Below are 20942 nucleotides of genomic sequence, written 5' to 3'. Positions count from 1 at the left end.
ATCCCATTATCACATGCTATAAAACAAGGTAATCCATCAGTGAATCGCGATACTACACGTAGGGACTACCAAACAAATCGTTCAAATGGCTCTGAGCACTATGCGACTTAACTTCTGTGGTCACCAGTCGCCTAGAACTTAGAACTAATTAAACCTAACTAACCTAAGGACATCACACACATCCATGCCCGAGGCAGGATTCGAGCCTGCGACCGTAGCGATCGCTCGGCTCCAGACTGTAGCGCCTAGAACCGCACGGCCACTCCGACCGGCGACTACCAAACAAATTTATTTATTATCGTCCTGCAGAATAACAAAAGGCAGTCGCTTTCAGTACTTTCCTGCAACACGTATGTCACCTTCAACTATTGTCTGTCACAATATCTGTGAACATTATATGTCGCGTCCTTTAAAATCAGTACTAAACGTCTGTTGCAATGTGTGCGTCCAGAAATAACAGCCAATACATAACATAAAATCCAACCCCGCTAATTCGGATGCTTTTATGTTTTCTATTAACGTTCATGTGTTGGAAAAAAATGGAAATGTGTGGCGAGGGCCTCCCGTCGGGTTGACCGGTCGCCTGGTGCAAGTCTTTTGAGTTGGCGCCACTTCGGCGACTTTCTGTATGTTCATAGATTTTATGACAGACAGTAATCATACGGTACTCTATTGGAATGACATATGCATAACAGGAAAGTACTGTCTTTGGCAAATGAAAGCGGCTGTCTTTAGTTTACGACTGTCGCTTGAGATTACAACACGCGAAATTGAGATACTCTAAGAAGAATTTTGTGTTTGACAATGCATGTTTGCTGCAAGTTTTTTTTATATAAAATGTATATTATACTATGGAACGTTATAAATACAGTGATGAGCCAAAATACACTCCTGGAAATGGAAAAAAGAACATATTGACACCGGTGTGTCAGACCCACCATACTTGCTCCGGACACTGCGAGAGGGCTGTACAAGCAATGATCACACGCACGGCACAGCGGACACACCAGGAACCGCGCTGTTGGCCGTCGAATGGCGCTAGCTGCGCATCATTTGTGCACCGCCGCCGTCAGTGTCAGCCAGTTTGCCGTGGCATACGGAGCTCCATCGCAGTCTTTAACACTGGTAGCATGCCGCGACAGCGTGGACGTGAACCGTATGTGCAGTTGACGGACATTGAGCGAGGGCGTATAGTGGGCATGCGGGAGGCCGGGTAGACGTACCGCCGAATTGCTCAACACGTGGGGCGTGAGGTCTCCACAGTACATCGATGTTGTCGCCAGTGGTCGGCGGAAGGTGCACGTGCCCGTCGACCTGGGACCGGACCGCAGCGACGCACGGATGCACGCCAAGACCGTAGGATCCTACGCAGTGCCGTAGGGGACCGCACCGCCACTTCCCAGCAAACTAGGGACACTGTTGCTCCTGGGGTATCGGCGAGGACCATTCGCAACCGTCTCCATGAAGCTGGGCTACGGTCCCGCACACCGTTACGCCCCAACATCGTGCAGCCCGCCTCCAGTGGTGTCGCGACAGGCGTGAATGGAGGGACGAATGGAGACGTGTCGTCTTCAGCGATGAGAGTCGCTTCTGCCTTGGTGCCAATGATGGTCGTATGCGTGTTTGGCGCCGTGCAGGTGAGCGCCACAATCAGGACTGCATACGACCGAGGCACACAGGGCCAACACCCGGCATCATGGTGTGGGGAGCGATCTCCTACACTGGCCGTACACCTCTGGTGATCGTCGAGGGGACACTGAATAGTGCACGGTACATCCAAACCGTCATCGAACCCATCGTTCTACCATTCCTAGACCGGCAAGGGAACTTGCTGTTCCAACAGGACAATGCACGTCCGCATGTATCCCGTGCCACCCAACGTGCTCTAGAAGGTGTAAGTCAACTACCCTGGCCAGCAAGATCTCCGGATCTGTCCCCCATTGAGCATGTTTGGGACTGGATGAAGCGTCGTCTCACACGGTCTGCACGTCCAGCACGAACGCTCGTCCACCTGAGGCGCCAGGTGGAAATGGCATGGCAAGCCGTTCCACAGGACTACATCCAGCATCTCTACGGTCGTCTCCATGGGAGAATAGCAGCCTGCATTGCTGCGAAAGGTGGATATACACTGTACTAGTGCCGACATTGTGCATGCTCTGTTGCCTGTGTCTATGTGCCTGTCGTTCTGTCAGTGTGATCATGTGATGTATCTGACCCCAGGAATGTGTCAATAAAGTTTCCCCTTCCTGGGACAATGAATTCACGGTGTTCTTATTTCAATTTCCAGGAGTGTATTTTGACCGCCTGCTTAAGAGCTTGTATGTCCTTCTTTGGAATGTAATGCATCACTAATTCTGCGTATCAGGGATCCGACAATTTGGTGATAGGTTTGTGGAGGTATGTGGCATTAGCTGTCTTTGTACAAGTCCCCAATTCGTGTAAATAACTGACCGCTGATTTGCGTACGCGGCGATGACGGTCGGTAGCGACCCGGATTGGTCCCATACGATTTACATCAGGTGAATTTTGTCGCAGCGTGAGTACACTAAAGTGCTCCTCAAACCGCTAAGGCACGGTTCTGGCTCCGAGACACGGGCAACTATACTGCTGAAAATGACATCGCAGTCGGGGAAGACATAGAGTATGAAGGGATGCCGGCTGTTCTCAGCTGTCAGCGTGTCTTCGATTACTACCACAACTCACATGCAAACGCAGTAGAATTTTTCCCATAGCATAATACCGCTCCCACCAGCTTGCGTACGTGGCCCGCTGCACTTTTAGAGGCGCCGTTAACCTCGATGAGGACGTTTGTGGAGACTACCAGCGACCTAATGTAGTAAGAATGGTTGACCCGAAGGCTTACACGTTTAATTTGATCGACGGTCGAATCCCTATAGTTCCGTGCCCACTGCAATCACAATTACCGATGTCGTGGGTCAACATGTGAACACGTGGGAGTGGTCTGCTGAGGAGCTCCATGTTTCACAATGTACGATGAATCTATCCTACTTCATAGAGAACAGAAAAGCCTCCAAATCCCAAGTTCTGTGAAGAGTAGTGGACGTCCAACCATGTAGCGCTTAGTATTAGTTTCACTGTCCTATTACCTCTTTCCGTAGATGCTCACGGCAGTAGCACGTGAACATTCGACCAGCTTCGCCGTTCTCGAGACGCTGGTCCTCAGGCAATAATCTGCCCTTTGTCAAAGTCGCTTATCGCAATGGATCTCCTCACTGGCAGCCCATATCTTCGCTGGGATGATCCCCCATCCGTTTCTACTTTAATTATTTATTTCAACTTTCTGATAGCAGTCACTTTTTATTTTATTCTTAATCTAACCTAATGCAACGCGTTTCGAACATATTCTGTGCATTTTCAAGCGTTAATACATACAAACATACATAGAGAAATGTTACTTAAAAATAGACTGTCTTAAACTAGGTTAGTCTAAAACACTTTATGCATTGTTTTTTAATTTTTTAATGTAGCTGCTGGTGTGTCATTTTGGGACAAAGAGGGGGCAGTGTATGTCTAGAAATCGAAATCAGTCATGTCTTCTGCTGGTTTTCTTCTTTGTTGTTGACTATGTATATTACAGCCTGTATCGGACGTAGGTAGATTTGCCTCAGTTATGTGTTACGAAAATAGTATGACAGGCTTTAATATGACAGTTGATCACTTACAATTTCAACATCATGCTGCTTGACTTTCATCACTGGTGTTATGACGGAGCTGTTAATTGGCAATATTACACTATTGCAAATTATATTTTGTTACTGATTGCCACTGCACAAAGTGTTTCGATGTTACACACACAACACAAGATGGCGGACTGTAGCATGTGAGTCTCTATCGAGTATCGAGGTTTTGTATCGATATTCGTGGTTCTAGTCAATTATTTACGTTGACATTTCTTGAATCTATTGAGTTAGAACTGGGTTAAGACTACACTGCCTGGCTTAAGACTAAACTTACAACTGACAGTGCCCCAGCAGTCCAATATGTAAAAATGCCGTATCTTGGAATAGTATCTAACGAATTAGCAAGTCTATTCAAAAACACAGAAGTAAAAATTAGCTTCAGCACCAACAACAACTTAAGTAGGAAGCTTATTAACAACATAAAACCACCAAATACATGCCTTGATGCATCTGGCATTTACAAAATTACCTGGAGCCAATATAATAAATATTATATCGGACAAACAGGAAGAAATTTCAGAACCCGATTCAAAGAACATTTAGACTGCTACAGGTGTGATAAATATAACAAATCAGCAGTAGCAACTCACATTAAAGACACAGGCCACCCTTTGAAAATCGAAGACAACCTCGAAATTTTACACAAAATAGGAAAAAGTAAAAGAATGGATATCATGGAAGAAACGGAAGTTTTCATACATAACACAAAGCATGGAGAAACAATTCTTAATCAAATAGCCGTATTCAAAAACTGAAAATTCTTCAACAGTCTTCAGATGGCCACCCATCCAAATGCCGGCCGACAGCGCTTAACCTCGGTGATCTGACGGGAACCGGTGTCTCCACTGCGGCAAGACTGTAGTGGTAACAGTAAACTTCGGAGGCGGTGGAGTTATGGTGTGGTCGTGTTTTTCATGGAGGGGGCTTGCAGCTCTCGTTGTTTTGCGTGGCAGCATCACAGCACAGGCCACCACTGATGTTTTAAGCAGCTTCTTGCTTGCCTCTATTGAAGAGTAATTCGGGGACGGACATTCCACCTTTGAACACGACCGAGGACCTGGTCACACCTGTAATGCACGGTCTGCGGGCCTGCGGCGCAGTGGTATCACACCCCTGTAGTGGACTGGCCTGCACACAGTCCTCACATGACTCCTAGAGAGCACCTCTGCGGTGTTTTGGGGCGCGGACTTGTCCTCAGCACAGCACTGCGTCAAGACTGCCATTCCTCACGAAACCTTCCAGCACCTGACTGAACGTATGCCTCCGAGAGTGTAGGCTGTCATCAAGGCTGGAGGACACCACCAACTTGTAAGTCATTTACAGCCAGGTGTCCAGATACTTTTGATCACACAGTGCATTTAAGAGAGGTTACGGATGGAAGAAATGGTATTTGTGGATAATCGATGAGCCGCTGACCAGCTATTTGTAAAAGTCTTGGGTAGCTGACCTTTGGCGAGGGCGGCGTGGTCGAAGCAGGCGGCGGGGCCGGCGCCAGGTGGCGCGGGGGCGGCTCGCGCCTCGCGGCGCACCACCAGGTTCAGCTTGTCCTTGCTGGCGTCGATGAGCTTGCGCGCCTCCTTCAGCGTCATGCCGTCCGTGCTGTGGTTGTTGATCTTGAGCAGCACGTCGCCCTCCAGCAGCTGCGCCTCCGCGCCGCCCGCCCCTGCTCGGCTGGCGCGCGCCAGCTCGCGCACGTAGATCTTGCAGCCCAGCACCAGGCCCAGGTCTGCAAAGGCGGAGGCAGCGCCCGTTTCATTATTTATTTGTTTATTTAAAGAACTGGTGCTCAAATTGACAGCAGTGTAGGGAATACTGTTTATTTAAACATTTTCAGGTTGACAAGGTAATCCGCAATATTTAAACAATTGTGGCACTTTTTTATTGCGATTGGAGTAGGAATATTGTCAACATAACTCAACGCCCGTAATTACCCTGTTAACAACACCGCGCCGGCCAACTCGTGCACCGCGCACACTGGACGTAGCAATAATCGCCGAACGACCGTGGCAACCTTTTGATATTCGATGTCTCAGAAATTCCTGCTCAAACACATGCTCTTCCTCTCTCCATCTCTCTCTCAAGTGGTTGCTCCCTGTTTGTGTTCTGTGACCCAACGTATACAATCACACAAAGATGTCGTCCCCCCCCCCCCCCCCCTACCCATCCATCCACCATTCCGTCCCCCTCACCTGTCCTCCTGCCGCTTATGCAGAGCTGGCGTTGGTAGTCGGTACAACCCTGTTCTCATATTTCCACTGCTGTGAAAACTTGTAGTGGATGGAACAAAGGCATTTGGGAAGAAGTAGGTAGCAACTCTCATGTGTTACACTAGCGCCCTCTCTGTCCTGAACAAAGTAGTGAATACCTGGTAATCCCTCCCCCCGCCCCCCCCCCCCCCCCCCCAGCAGCGAATCATTCGCTCACTCTATCAGACTGACTAATTAATTAAATCGATACTTTTTGTGTCTAACAGTGTTTCCATGCTTCCTATTGGCTGCTAATAGGATTGGAATATTTGGCGGGATTCAACAGTGCAACTCCAGTTTGGTTACCTACAAATTTCTAACACTTTTATCATAGTGCGTAATTTACGATTATGATTGTCCATCTTTCTCTTTGTGTATCAGAGTCACATGGTAATCTCGCATCTTTAGGATAATGTTAGAGATTGAAAGATCTCTGCAGATCGTCTTTGACCAACCCTCCCTGCACCTCTTTCGCTGATTTAGTTTGCAGCTGACCAGTCCTGAGACTGGTTTGATGCAGCTCTCCATGCTACTCTATCCTGTGCAAGCTTCTTCATCTCCAAAGTACCTACTGCAACCTACATCCTTCTGAATCTGCTTAGTGTATTCATCTCTTGGTCTCCCTCTACAATACTAAATTGGTCATCCCTTGATGCCACAGAACATGTCCTACCAACCGATCCCTTCTACTAGTCAAGTTGTGCCACAAACTTCTCTTCTCCCCAATCCTATTCAACACCTCCTCATTAGTTATGTGATCTACCAATCTAATCTTCAGCATTCTTCTGTAGCACCACATTTCGAAAGCTTCTATTCTCTTCTTGTCCAAACTATTTATCGTCCATGTTTCACTTCCATATATGGCTACACTCCCTACAAATACTTTCAGAAATGTCTTCCTGACACTTAAATCTACACTCGATGTTAACAAATTTCTCGTCTTCAAAAACGCTTTCCTTGCCATTGCCAGTCTACATTTTATATCCTCTCTACTTCGACCATCACCAGTTATTTTCCTCCTCAAATAGAAAAACTCCTTTACTTCTTTAAGTGTCTTATTTCCTAATCTAAATCCCTCAGCATCACCCGACTTAATCCGACTACATTCCATTATCCTCGTTTTGCCTTTCTTAATGTTCATCTTATATCCTCGTTTCAAGACACTGTCCATTCCATTCAACTGCTCTTCCAAGTCCTTTGCTGTCTCTGACAGAATTACAATGTAATCGGCGAACCTCAAAGTTTTTATTTCTTCTCCATGGATTTTAATACCTACTCCGAATTTTTCTTTAGTTTCCTTTACTGCTTGCTCAATATACAGATTGCATAACATCGGGGAGAGGCTACAACCCTGTCTCACTCCCTTCCCAAGCACTGCTTCCCTTTCATGCTCCTCGACTCTTATAACTGCCATCTGGTTTCTGTACAAATTGTAAATAGCCTTTCGCTCCCTGTATTTTACCCCTGCCACCTTTAGAATTTGAAAGAAAGCATTCCACTCAACATCGTCAAAAGCTTTCTCTAAGCCTACAAATGTTAGAAACGTAGGTTTGCCTTTCCTTAATCTTTCTTCTAAGATAAGTCGTAGAGTCAGTATTACCCCACGTGTTACGGTATTTCTACGGAAGCCAAACTGATCTTCTCCGAGGTCGGATTCTACTTGTTTTTCCATTCGTCTGTAAAGAATTCGTGTTAGTTGTTTGGTAATTTTCACATCTGTCAACACCTACTTCCTTTGGGATTGGAATTATTATATTCTTCTTGAAGTCTGAGGGTATTTCGCCTGTTTCATACATCTTGCTCACCAGATGGTAGAGTTTTGTCAGGACTGGCTCTCCCAAGGCCGTCAGTAGTTCCAATGGAGTGTTGTCTACTCCGGGGGCCTTGTTTCGACTCAGGTCTTTCAGTGCTCTGTCAAACTCTTCACGCAGTATCGTATCTCACATTTCATCGTCATCTACATCCTCTTCCAGTTCCATAATACTGTCCTCAAGTGCATCGCCCTTGTATAGACCCTCTATATACTCCTTCCACATTCCTGCTTTCCCTACTTTGCTTAGAACTGGGTTTCCATCTGAGCTCTTGATGTTCATACAAGTGGTTCTCTTATCTCCAAACGTCTCTTTAATTTTCCTGTAGGCAGTATCTATCTTACCCGCAGTGAGATATGCCTCTACATCCTTACATTTGTCCTCTAGCCATGCCTGCTTAGCCATTTTGCACTTCCTGTCGATCTCATTTTTGAGACGTTTGTATTCCTTTTTGCCTGCTTCATTTACTACATATTTGTATTGTCTCGTTTCATCAATTAAATTCAATATTTCTTCTGTTACCCAAGGGTTTCTATTAGACCTCGTCTTTTTACCTACTTGATCCTCTGCTGCCTTCACTACTTCATCCCTCAAAGTTACCCATTCTTCTTCTACTGTATTTTTCCCCCATTACTGTCAATTGTTCCCTTATGGTCTCCCTGAAACTCTGTGCAACCTCTGGTTCTTTCAGTTTATCCAAGTCCCATCTCCTTAAGTTCCCACCTTTTTGCAGTTTCTTCAGTTTTAATCTACAGTTCATAACCAATAGATTGTGGTCAGAGTCCACATCTGCACCTGGAAATGTCTTACAATTTAATACCTGGTTCCTAAATCTCTCTCTTACCATTATATAATGTATCTGATACCTTTTAGTATCTCCAGGGTTCTTCCATGTATACAACCTTCTTTCATGATTCTTGATCCAAGTGTTAGCTATGATTAAGTTGTGATCTGCGCAAAATTCTACCAGGCGGCTTCCTCTTTCATTTCTTAGCCCCAATCCATATTCACCTACTACGTTTCCTTCTATCCCTTTTGCTACTACCGAATTCCAGTCACCCATGACTACTAAATTTTCGTCACCCTTCACTATCTGAATAATTTCTTTTATTTCATCATACATTTCTTCAATTTCTTCGTCATCTTCAGAGCTAGTTGGCATATAAACTTGTACTACTGTAGTAGGTGTGGGCTTCGTATTTATCTTGGCCACAATAATGCGTTCACTATGCTGTTTGTAGTAGCTTACCCGCATTCCTATTTTCCTATTCATTATTAAACCTACTCCTGCATTACCCCTATTTGATTTTGTGTTTATAACCCTGTAGTCACCTGACCAGAAGACTTGTTCCTCCTGCCACCGAACTTCACTAATTGCCACTATACCTAACTTTAACCTATCCATTTCCCTTTTTAAATTTTCTAACCTACCTGCCCGATTAAGTGATCTGACATTCCACGCTCCGATCTGTAGAACGCCAGTTTTCTTTCTCCTGATAACGACATCCTCTTGAGTAGTCGTCGCCCGGAGATCCGAATGGGGGACTATTTTACCTCCGGAATATTTTACCCAAGAGGACGCCATCATCATTTAACCATACAGTAAAGCTGCATGCCCTCGGGATAAATTACGGCCGTAGTTTCCCCCTTGCTTTCAGCCGTTCGCAGTACCAGCACAGCAAGGCCGTTTCGGTTATTGTTACAAGGCCAGATCAGTCAATCAGTTGCCCCTGCAACTACTGAAAAGGCTGCTGCCCCTCTTCAGGAACCACACGTTTGTCTGGCCTCTCAACAGATACCCCTCCGTTGTGATTGCAGCTACGGTACCGCCATGTGTATCACTGAGGCACGCAAGCCTCCCCACCAACGGCAAGGTCCATGGTTCATGGGGAGAGGTAGCTGACCAGAAGTAGAAGCATACTACACGTGTGGAATGTCTCATGAGATAACACAGCAAACTGACTCCATAAGTGTGATTCAGCAAAGACTGTTCTGCACCAATCATATTCACAGTACCCATGCAGGTGCACAAGATCTCTGCAGATGCATGCATGCCGAGGAGGTTAGCATTGGTTATTGGTGTATAGTAGATATCAGAATGTTCTGATGGTATAAGAGATTGTTAAGAAGAAACGTATGGTTTATAAATGTCGGAATGCCAGATGGACTGAGTTGTAAGCATTTCACTTCCATCAACTGTGCAACAGACACACCCTATAAGTTTTCTATCTCAATCACTACAGTGACAGACTTTAAGATGATAAAACTACTTCCCTCTATTCCAAAGAAAACCATAGACTCTTTGTGGTACTCGCACAGTATAGCTGTCTGGAGGTGTATAGCGTCCACTATTCACAGCCAATTACAGTTCAGAAATCATCCTATGCTCACATCAGTCCTTTAAATGATCGTCAGGAACTGCAAATGGCTCTTACAGGGAAACAGACAAATGCACAGCACCAGTGTTTGACATGTGAAATTACACACCATGCTGCACTAATCCTGTGTACAGCACAACGATCAAGCAAATGTATACACAGGGCTCAAAGTAGCTCACAAACTCCTGTCACTCAGTTAGAATCACCATAGTTTCGAAACTGAAGACTCGGTTTGTGCCCAGATGTGGCAGAGGCATGGAGTACTTCGCGTAGTTCATCTGAAAGAGGATGTTGAATCACAGACTCACCCCCTTTAACTGTTCAGAGATGTCAATAAACCCTCCCAAAGATGTAAACAACCATTCATGAGCAGCGTCTATTAGACGTAGGGTGTCCGACAGCCGATCTGTTCCAGTCATTCGACCAGGAAGTAGGTACTCGGTTCGTGTCGCCTGTAGTTCAACCGCGCCTAGACGGTCAATACCGCGGTTCGTCGCGTCCGCATTGTTACTTTTTGTTAGGAAGGGCTCTCGACAAGGGAAGTGTCCAGGCGTCTCCGAGTGAACCAACAGGAATTTCTCAGGCATCAAATCGGAAAAGGTTGGCGCGGTCTTTCGATGACTATTGCGACGCCCGGTGTGCGCGGCGCACGGCGGGTGGGGGGTGGGGGCGGGCGTGGCGCGGCCAGCGGAGCAGCCGGCGCGGCGGCCGGTTTTCAGCAGAGCAGTTATGTTGACGGCATTCCACCTCCGATTCCAATAAAACAAGCGCCACAGTTGTTTAAACATCACGGACTTCCTTGGCAACCTGAAAATCTTTAAATAAACAATATTCCCTACACTGCAGTCAATTTCCGCACCAATTCTTTAACTAAATAAATATATTATACTTCAAACGCTCACTTGTGTCCCATAAATTGCTTAGATGAACAATATTCCAAGCATTGCCTTGTCGGCCAGAAATGGTTTAAACAATATTCTATAGACTGGAATCGACTTCCCGCCAAATTCTTGGAACAAATAACTATATTCCTTACACTGGCTTGTATCCAGTAAATTCTTTCAGTAAAAAATATCTCACACGTTGCCCTACCCATCAGAAATTCTCGAAACAGTATTCCATACGCTGCAATCGATTCGCCGCCAAAAATCCAATCGACTGAGTCTTCTTCCCGTCAATTTCGAGGTGCGGGAGGGATGAGGAGGGCTTGTGGGTTTCATATCGGCGTAATAGCAGGGACACAGATTAAGTTACCGAGTGATGTGGCGGAGTGGTTAGCACACTGGACCAGCATTCTGGAGGTCGACGGTTCAAACCCGCGTCAGGCCATACTGGTTCAGGTTTTCCGTGATTTCCCTAAATTGCTTCAGCCACATGCCGGGATGATTACTTTGAAACGGCACGGCCGACTTCCTGCCCCATTCTTCCCTAATCCGATGGGCGCCGTGACCTCGTTGTCTGGTCCCCTCAACAAATCAAACAACAGATTAAATTAACACTTGAGGTGTATCATTTAGCAGCCGAACATATTAAATGCTAAAAGTTGTGCTCTTAGAGCTATGTAATAATAGCAAATTTAAAATATGAAAATAGAATGGAGGAGATACAGATTTATAACCACCTAAAGGGCCACCCTGACAGAGTTTTGAATGGACAAGAAGACTTGTCAAATGGAAAACTTCTCCACAATTTTGCGAGGAAATGTTACAGGGGCACAATAAACGAAGTTGCCACTATACTGATAACAACATTTAAATAAAATCTTCTCGGTTTTGGACACAATACGGGGGCACCGTACATCCACGTAATAAGTCGTGGCACTTTCATTCTCTTTTCATATGCTTCATTTCCGTAATATTACAAGGGTTTAAGATCACAATTTTTAGTGTTTCTGCTATTCGAGTGGTAAGTTATACGTCTGGGGTTTCATTTTACTGTATCTTCCTGCTATTACCTCCACACCAGTTATGTACGTAGCGTACATCGACACTGTATTTGTGTGTGTGAACCCCAGCACAACATCTCTGCAATAGTTGCTCAACTGTCGCGTGGCCACTTTAAGCACTGTGCGGCGGCCGTAACGTGTGTGGTGAAGTGCGGCAGAATCTGAAATATATGTTATTTTTAAAACTCTGATATGACAATAACTACACATGCACTCACAAGCACAACAGGCTGCTGTTTCCATAAACAAACGAGTAGGGACCTGTACGGCACAATAGTCGATGATTTTTTTGTCAACTAAGTTATATTTTTGCTATAAGATATTCTGATGTGGCCTGTGTGTCTGTTTAGTTCTTCACTGATTAGTAATGCAGAGAACGTACGGTGCTTCGGTTTTAGATAAGTATGGGCGTAAGGTACAGACATCAAAGGGGCACTGCGGCATCCCGCAGTACAACCGCGTCTGCCGGGTTAGCTGCACCGCAGGCGTTAGCAGCGTAACCGCGACATACCCGTAGTTCTGGTCGGGCACCAACGTGGTCGCACTGCTTTACAACGCCAACCACGTGAACTGAACTAGAACTGACGAGTTGTGTACGAGTATCACCGACAGCTCTATAATGGCCTACGAGTGTCAACTGCCTTGACAATGACAGTGCCCTGCTAGCCAGCCAGCATTCCGGGAATCGACTGAGAATGTGGGACGAACAAACTGTATTGTTTACGAGACAGCGAGTGAGTGAAGTTACCGGCCTCGGGTGACACTTCCGCGTTCCACATTCACACTCTTCGTAAGAGTTGTACTCGAAATGAATGTTGTGACTCTGATTCAATCCTGTCATTCCATACTTCTATAGTGACATTGATAAAGAGAAACAAATCTTTAGCGTGCAATACAGCACATTGTGACGATGGTCACAGCCAAATTGTCGACGAGTCTGGGATTTTCGAAATAAATGATACATTTAAGGCGTAGATACATACTGCATTGCAACTTCCCAACGGCTCACAGTGAAACAATTTTGAAACTCTTCTAATAGTGACGCTCGTACGTATGGAACTGCATTGCTGGATATCTCGACACGACACAATCCCTTATCTTGTTGCAAAAGATGCAGGGGACAGAGGAGCTTTTCACCGCCTCCATTCATCAGTTTCAACAAAAAATCGGAGACACGTCTGAACTACCCAGCCATGCTGCGACCGCACTCGTTTGCCTCACAAATCACAGGTGAGGGGCAAAGATTTCTTGCTTGCCTATGCTCCGTACAAAAGTAGTGCACACGTTACGATAGGCAGGAGGACTAAAATTGAGCTAAAGTGTTCAATGAATTCGTAAGGAGTAGTTTAAAAGTGGTCCCAATGTACGAAAAAATCTGAGAATCCACGCTGAGTGCTAGACCCTACCATCAAACGACACGAAGACCTGGTGACCGTGTCGTGGAAAAGTATCTTTCCACGGCAACGAAAAAGAGAGGCAAAGCAACACCTGAAAGCAGCTAACTGATGAACGTGCAGAGTGACACGAAGAAAATGAGCCTCAGCGAATATGATGCCTACCAGCTGCACGGTTAGGAATGCCGATCCCGATTAACGAAACGCGGTGAGGACAAAGAACACGACACTCGGGCTGATACTGGCAGACTTAATCCTCCAGCAGACCCTACTTAAATAACGATCCTACAGTTAAAACGGAAGTTGGCAAATTATTACGCCTCCCAAACTGATGTCGCTGCGGAAAAGCGTAAATTTTTCACTTACAACAACAAAAGCTTGCAAATTTTCCGCGAGTGCAGTGCTCGGTTGCACGGCTCTATGTGTGCCTTAATGGTAAGTGTAAGCAAACCTGTCACGATTTTAGTGCATTCCTCTGATTAGTGTTTGAAAAATGATTTGTCGAAGCTGAAGAGACGCTCTTCGTACAAATTTTTACTAGTCATACGTCCCTCTCAGCAAACGAAGACGTCATCGGCAGCGTTAACCGATCCCTCGGCCACCCGTGAGTAAGCGACGGCCGAGGCGAGGGCTGTCGCGCCGTCCCAGTAAGCGACGCGCGCCGGGCACACCGGGATAACAGGTCCACGCTCACGTCCGCGCGTGTAACTGTTCCGTAATTCACTAGCGCGAGAACTGCTACTTAACCGAGACCGAGTGTCACGAGGTCGATGTGTGTAATTCCACACGCCGATGTAACGCGAATCGCACAGGTCTCGCTGGCGTCTTCCACACTTTGAGATTTACAAAGATACAAGAGGACACGCTTGTCACATTGACGGGTAAAGACGGCTACTCAAACTAGTGGCACTAATGTGCATTTCGTGCAACAGTTTCAGCGTCATGATCAGCCTCACCTTAATGCGGCTGTTAGGCGCGTTAACATAAGGGTCGGGAGGGCACTGATGGCATAGTGCATGGGTCACACCTCAGTTGTGCCAGTTGGGTGTATCAGTAGGCTGAAGTCAGCTGATAGGTATACGTGCTCAAAGGAAGTCCCTCTAGCTAAGGGCTCGCCTTCAGAGGATGTAATGTTTCTAAGTAGAGACGAAATTAGCATATTTCATCAAAATATAAAATATATAAGAAGAACATTAACAAAAGCAAAAGGAGGATAATGGAATGTAGTCAACTTAAATCGGGTGATGCTGCTGGAATTAGATTAGGAAATGAGACACTTAAAGTAGTAAATGAGTTTTGCTATTTGGGGAGCAAAATAACTCACGATGGTCGAAGTCGAGAGGATATAAAATATAGACTGGCAATGGCAAGGAAAGCGTTTCTGAAGAAGAGAAATTTGTTAGCATCGAGTATAGATTTAAGTGTTAGGAAGTCGTTTCTGAAAGTATTTGTATGGAGTGTAACCATGTATGGAAGTAAAACGTGGACAATAAATAGTTTAGACAAGAAGAGAATACAAGCTTTCGAAATGTAGTGCTACAGAAGAATGGGTGGATCACAACTAATGCGGAGGTATTGAACAGAATTGGGGAGAAGAGGAATTTGTGGCACAACTTTATTACAAGAAGGGATCGGTTGGTAGAACATATTCTGAGGCATCAAGGGATCACCAATTTAGTTTTGGAGGACAGCGTAGAGGGCAAAAATCGTAGAGGGACACCAATACACTAAACAGATTCAGAAGGATGTACGTTGGAGTAGGTACTAGAAGATGAAGAAGCTTGCACAGGATAGAGTAGCATGGAAAGCTGCATCAAACCAGTCTATGGACTGAAGACAACAACAACAATATGAAGTATTAGGGATAAAGTTAGTGAACAGCTTATAGATGTTGACTCTGAAATTATTGGTATGTCGGAGCACCACTTAAATAATTTGACATTTCAAAGGCTTCCTTCACCAGGATACAGATTAGCTCGCTGTTTCTCAAGGAGTTTCTTGCAGGGCGGGGCAGTGGCTATGTACGTGAAAAATTGTTTCCCATTTGAGTCCATATAAGTATCACGACACTGCATTGAACAGGTATTTGAATGTTGTGCAGGGGCAGTTGAATTTAGTGAGACTAAACTTCTAATTGTTGTTGTTTGCAGGTCTTCTAACTCCGACTTCAGAGCATTTCTGCTGAAGCTAGAGAGGGTTCTTGATTCACTTTGTAGGAAGTATCAGAAGTTAGTTATATGTGGTGACTTCAGAATTAATTGTGAATATGATGGTTCAAAGAAAAAGGATGTTAGTAGATCTCATACATTCATATGAGCTGATGCATACTGTGTTTTTTCCAACTAGGGTGCAGGGAAACAGTAGCACAGCCATAGACAATATTTTTTATTCATTCTACATTATCAGATAGGAATTCTGTTAGTAAAAGCGTGAATGGCCTTTCAGACCATGATGCACAAATTGTAACACTAAAAGGCTTTTGTACTCAAACAAATGTCATATTTAATTACAAACTATGAAGGGAAGTTAAATCCAAGAGCAACAGAGAGTTTTTTAAACCTTGTCAAGGAACAAGAGTGGCAGAATGTTTATAGTGCCGATAACATAGATGATAAATACAATGCTTTCCTTAACACATTTCTCATGCTCTTTGAGAGTTGCTTTCCATTTGAACGTTCTAAATGGGGTACTAGCAGTAATAGGCAGGCCAGGTGGCTGACCAGTGGGATAAGGATATCTTGTAGAACAAAGCGGGAAGTATATCAAAATGTTAGAAGCAGTCACAATCAAGCTACAGTAGCCCATTACAAATAGTATTGTCAGGTACTTAAAAATGTTAATAGGAAGGCAAAGAGTAGGTGGTATGCAAATAGAATAGCTAAGGTCAAGGATAAAAACAAAACCATATGCTCATCTGAGAAGGAAGTGTCTGGTCACCATCACAAGGTCGACGATATAAAGGCAGTTCGTAGTAAAAATATTTCTGTTACTGATAAATCAGATATATGTACAGTATTTAACAATAATTTACTGAGCATTGCTGGTGAATTAAATAAAAATATAGTTTCTACAGGGAATCATGTTAACTTTCTTGGCAAATGCCTTTCCGAGATTGATGTCTGAAATACTGCTCCGTGATACAGACAAGAGGGAGACTGAGTCAATAATTAAATCACAGAATACTAAGGACTCTCATGGTTATGATGGCGTGTCTAGCAGAATAGTAAAGTACTGTGCTGCACATGTTAGCCCTGTATTTAGCCATATTTGTAATTTTTCCTTTACGAAAGGTCAGTTTCCTGCGCGATTAAAGTAATCAGTAGTAAAGCCACTTTATAAAAAGGGAGAAAGGGATAATGTAGGTAATTTTAGACCGATTTCTATGCCATCAGTGTTTGCAAAAGTTATTGAAAAGGCTATGTATGTAAAGGCAATTGATCGTTTTATATCACACGATTTAGTATGAAATGTACAGTTCGGCTTTAGAAATCGCTTAGCAACTGAAAATGCTGTATTCTCTTTTCTCTGTTAGGTACTGGATAGGCTAAACAAAATGTTTCAAACTGTTGGCATATTTTTTATTTATTTCACTAAGGCATTTGATTGTGTTGATCACAAAATATCGCTCCAGAAGTTGGACCATTAACGAATAAGGGTAGTAGCTCACAATTGGTTCAGCTCTTACTGTTTCAACAGGCAGCAAAAGGTCATTATTCACAATGTTGATAACGACTGTGGTGTGGGGTCTGAATGGAGTGCAGTCAAGTGGGGGATACCCCAGGCATCAGTGTTGGGGCCACTCCTTTTCCTTTTTTTGATAGATGATACACCCTCTAGTATTACGGGTAACTCTAAAATATTTCTGTTTGCTGATGAAATTAGCTTGGTAGTAAAGGATGTTGTGTGCAACATTGGCTCGGTTTCAAATAGTGCAGTTCATGACCTAAGTTCATGGCTTGTAGAAAATAAACTGACGCTAAATCACAGTAAGACTCAGTTTTTACAGTTTCTAACACACAATTCAGCAAAACCTGACGTTTTAATTTCACAGAACGGGCATATGATAAGTGAAACTGAACAGCTAAAATTTCTGTGTGTTCAGATAGGTAGTAAGCTGTCGTGGAAAGCCCACTTTCATGATCTTGTTCAAAGACTTAATACTGAGATTTTTACTTTTCGAACGGTATCAGAAGTGAGCGATCGTTCGACACGAAAATTAGTCTACTTTGCTTATTTTCATTCGCTTATGTCGTATGGTATTATATTTTGGGGTAACTCTTCCCATTCTAAAATGATATTTTTGGCTCAGGAATGGGCAGTTCAGGCAAGAAGTGGTGTAAGTTCACGAACCTGTTGTCGACTCCTGTTCACGAGTCTGGGTATTTTGTCACTGGCCTCTCAATATATATATATTCCTTACTGTCATTTCTTGTTAACAATATTAGCTTATTCGCAAGAAGCAGCAGCTTTCACTCAAGTAATATTCGCGCAGAAATCAAACCCGCATTTGGATCGGACTTCATTCACTCTTGTGCAGAAAGGTGTGCAGTATACTGCTGCGTCCATTTTCAATAAGCTGCCACTCGAATTCAAAAATCTTAGCAGTAATCCACGAGCTTTCAAATCGAAACTGAACAGTTTCCTAATGGGTCGCTTCTTTTTTGTCGAGGAGTTCCTTGAAAAATTAATCTGATTCCGTTCGTATTGTTGATTGGCTTTACTTAAACTTATGGACTGACTTTTTTCAGGTTAATAAACATTTATTTTATCTGTTATCTGTGATTATTTTTATGTTGTAATTTCATGTACTGACACGTTCAATGACCCTGGAGATTTGCTCTTCAATTTGGTCCTACGGAACTTGGCGTGTAACTAAAATAAAAAACCGAATCCTCATCTACGCTGGTGTGCAAAATGTAAGGACGAAAGACACATTCTCACGATGGCTCCCAGCCAAGAAACACTGTTTGATGAATCATGGACCACACATACAAAGAGCTCCTACCGTACAGAATGGAAGGTAACTTGAAGAAATACGCAATGAGACAAAACACGTTCATTCGGTGAGAGTAATAGCATGAAATCGCGGCGATTCACGATGTTCCCCGGACATTAAAAAATTCTAACAGTGCACGCTCTGCACGGTGCTCCGGTGCTGGTGAGGAGTTCCTGCTGTGGTACGGCGTTTCATTCCTCCGCCAGCGCGGCTGACAGCTTCTGGCGCCTGTGGGCGCGTCGCAGCACGTGTGTCCCCGGTGGCTACCACACGTGCTCCTCAGTGTGGGGGGAGGGCACGCCGGCCCATTCGCCAATATCCTCTCGTTACGAGACCTCCGTCACCAGCGCTCTTCGATGTGATCGCGCATTGTCATCCCTGAAAATCGCGTCACGGCCGTACCAAACACAGAAAATACGCACACGGGCGAAGGAGTACTGTGTTACAACGACGCTGACAAAGACCTGGAGGTCAGTACGCTCTTGCAACATTATGCCTCCCCACACTGTAACTTCTGGACCATCGAAACGATCGCGTTCGACTGTGTTCGTGTGTCCGTCGCATGCACTCAGCTCTCACCGCATGAGGGTACGCGCTGAATCACTACGCAAACTGTGCCTGCTCTCGTGCGAGAAGGTCAGACGAGCCGCCGGTCGCTGCACTCCGGCAGCACCGCGAGTCTTCGGAGCGCGGCACACCTACCGGTTCGACGTCACTGGCCGCGGTGCTTCTTGTCGACGTGCGTACTGCCACGGCTGACGGCTGACGGACGAAACCGCGTGGGACATCGCCGGCGGAGGGTGAGTGGGCCGGCCTAGCCGCTCACCTCGATCAAACCCCAGCGGGCGCGTGCGGGGTGGGTTGGGGACGCGCTCAACACGTCCACCTCGTCACCACCTTACCGACCTGGCGGTCACTGTGGCAGCACGCTGCAGAGCATGCGGTGAGCACACATCCCACTGACAACCTTGTCCCGCCGTATGAATTGGGAGACACGATACTGCGTGAAGAGTTTGACAAAGCACTGAAAGACTCAAGCCGAAACGAGGCCTTAGGCGTAGATAACATTCCGTTACAGCTACTGATAGCATCGACGAAACTCTTCCATCTGGTGAGCAAGATCTATGAGACAGACGAAATGCCGTCAGCCTTCAACAAGAATATAATAATTCCAATCCCAAATAAAGCGCGTGTTGACAGATGTGAAAATCACCGAACAATCAGTTCAATAAGTCACAGTTGCAAAATACTAACGCGAATTCTTTACAGACGAATGGAAAAAATGGTAGAAGCCAACCTCAGGAAAGATCAGTTTGCTTTCCGTAGAAATATTGGAACACGTGAGGCAATACTGACCTTACGACTTAAACTTACGTTTATAGCATTTGTAGACTTAGAAAAAGCTTTTCACGATGTTGCTGCAATAATCACTTTCAAATTCTGAAGTTATCCGATATAAAATACAGGGAGCAAGAGGCTATTTACATTTTTTTACACAAACCAGATGGCAGCTGTAAAAGTCGAAGGCACGAAACGTAGGCGATGATTCAGAAGGGAGTGGCACAGGTTTGTAGCCTATCCACGATGTTATTCAATCTCTACATTGAACAAGCAGTAAAGAAAATGAAAGAAACATTTTGAGCAGGAATTAAAATCCATCGAGAAGAGATAAAAACTTTGAGGTTTACCGACGACATTGTAATTCTGTCACAAATAGCATGGAAGTTGGAAGAACAGTTGGATGGAACGGAAAGTGTCTTGAAAGGAGGATATAAGATGCAAACCAAAAAAAGCAACATGAGGATAATGTAATGTAGTCCAATTAAGTCGGGTGATGCTGAGGGAATCCGATAAGGAAATGAGACGCTTAAAGTAGTAAATGACTTTTGCTGGGGAGCAAAATAACTGATGATGGTCGAAGTAGAGAGAATATAAAATGTGGTCTTGCGATGGCACGGAAACCATTTGCGAAGAAGAGAAATTTGTTAAAATCGAGTATAGATTCAAGCGTAAGGAAATCTTTTCTAAAAGTATTTATAAGGAGTGTAAACACCTATGGATGTGAAACATGGGCGGACAGTTTACACAAGAACAGAATAGAAGCCTTCGAAATGTGGTGCTACAGAACAATGCTGAAGATTAGATGGGTAGATCACGTAACTAATGAGAATTGGGAAGAAGAGAAATTTGTGGCACAACTTGACTAGAAGAAGGGATCGGTTGGTAGGACACGTTCTGAGGCATCAAGGGATCACCAATTCAGTACTACAGGGAAGCGTAGGGGGTAAAATCGTAGAGAGAGACCAAGAGATGAATACAGTGAGCAGATTCAGAAGCATGTAGGTTGCAGTAGGTACTGGGAGATGAAGAGGCTTGCACACGATAGAGTAGCATGGAGAGCTGCATCAAACCAGACTCAGGACTGTAGACCACAACAACAACAACAAAACACAACCTCTTTGCAATGCAGC

The 20942-nt window shown here is 44.7% G+C and overlaps 1 protein-coding gene across 14 annotated transcripts in view; it reads right to left on the bottom strand.

Annotated features, from left to right (window-relative positions):
• The window catches only part of LOC126320910 (tight junction protein ZO-1), an 839027-nt gene that overhangs the window by 269681 nt on the left and 548404 nt on the right, over positions 1-20942 (bottom strand). For all 14 annotated transcript variants that reach the window (XR_007558731.1, XR_007558696.1, XM_049994135.1 and 11 more), the window contains exon 4: positions 5149-5427. Coding sequence is in view for 12 of the 14 variants with exons in the window: in XM_049994135.1 (XP_049850092.1) it covers positions 5149-5427 (279 nt within the window). In the remaining 2 variants the exon portion in view is untranslated. The remainder of the gene's footprint in view (positions 1-5148; positions 5428-20942) is intronic.

This window comes from Schistocerca gregaria, chromosome 1, assembly GCF_023897955.1.
Source record: "Schistocerca gregaria isolate iqSchGreg1 chromosome 1, iqSchGreg1.2, whole genome shotgun sequence".
In the NCBI taxonomy this organism is placed as follows: domain Eukaryota; kingdom Metazoa; phylum Arthropoda; class Insecta; order Orthoptera; family Acrididae; genus Schistocerca; species Schistocerca gregaria.
Note: the sequence above shows the minus strand (reverse complement) of the source record. Positions and strands in the feature narration are given on the sequence as shown.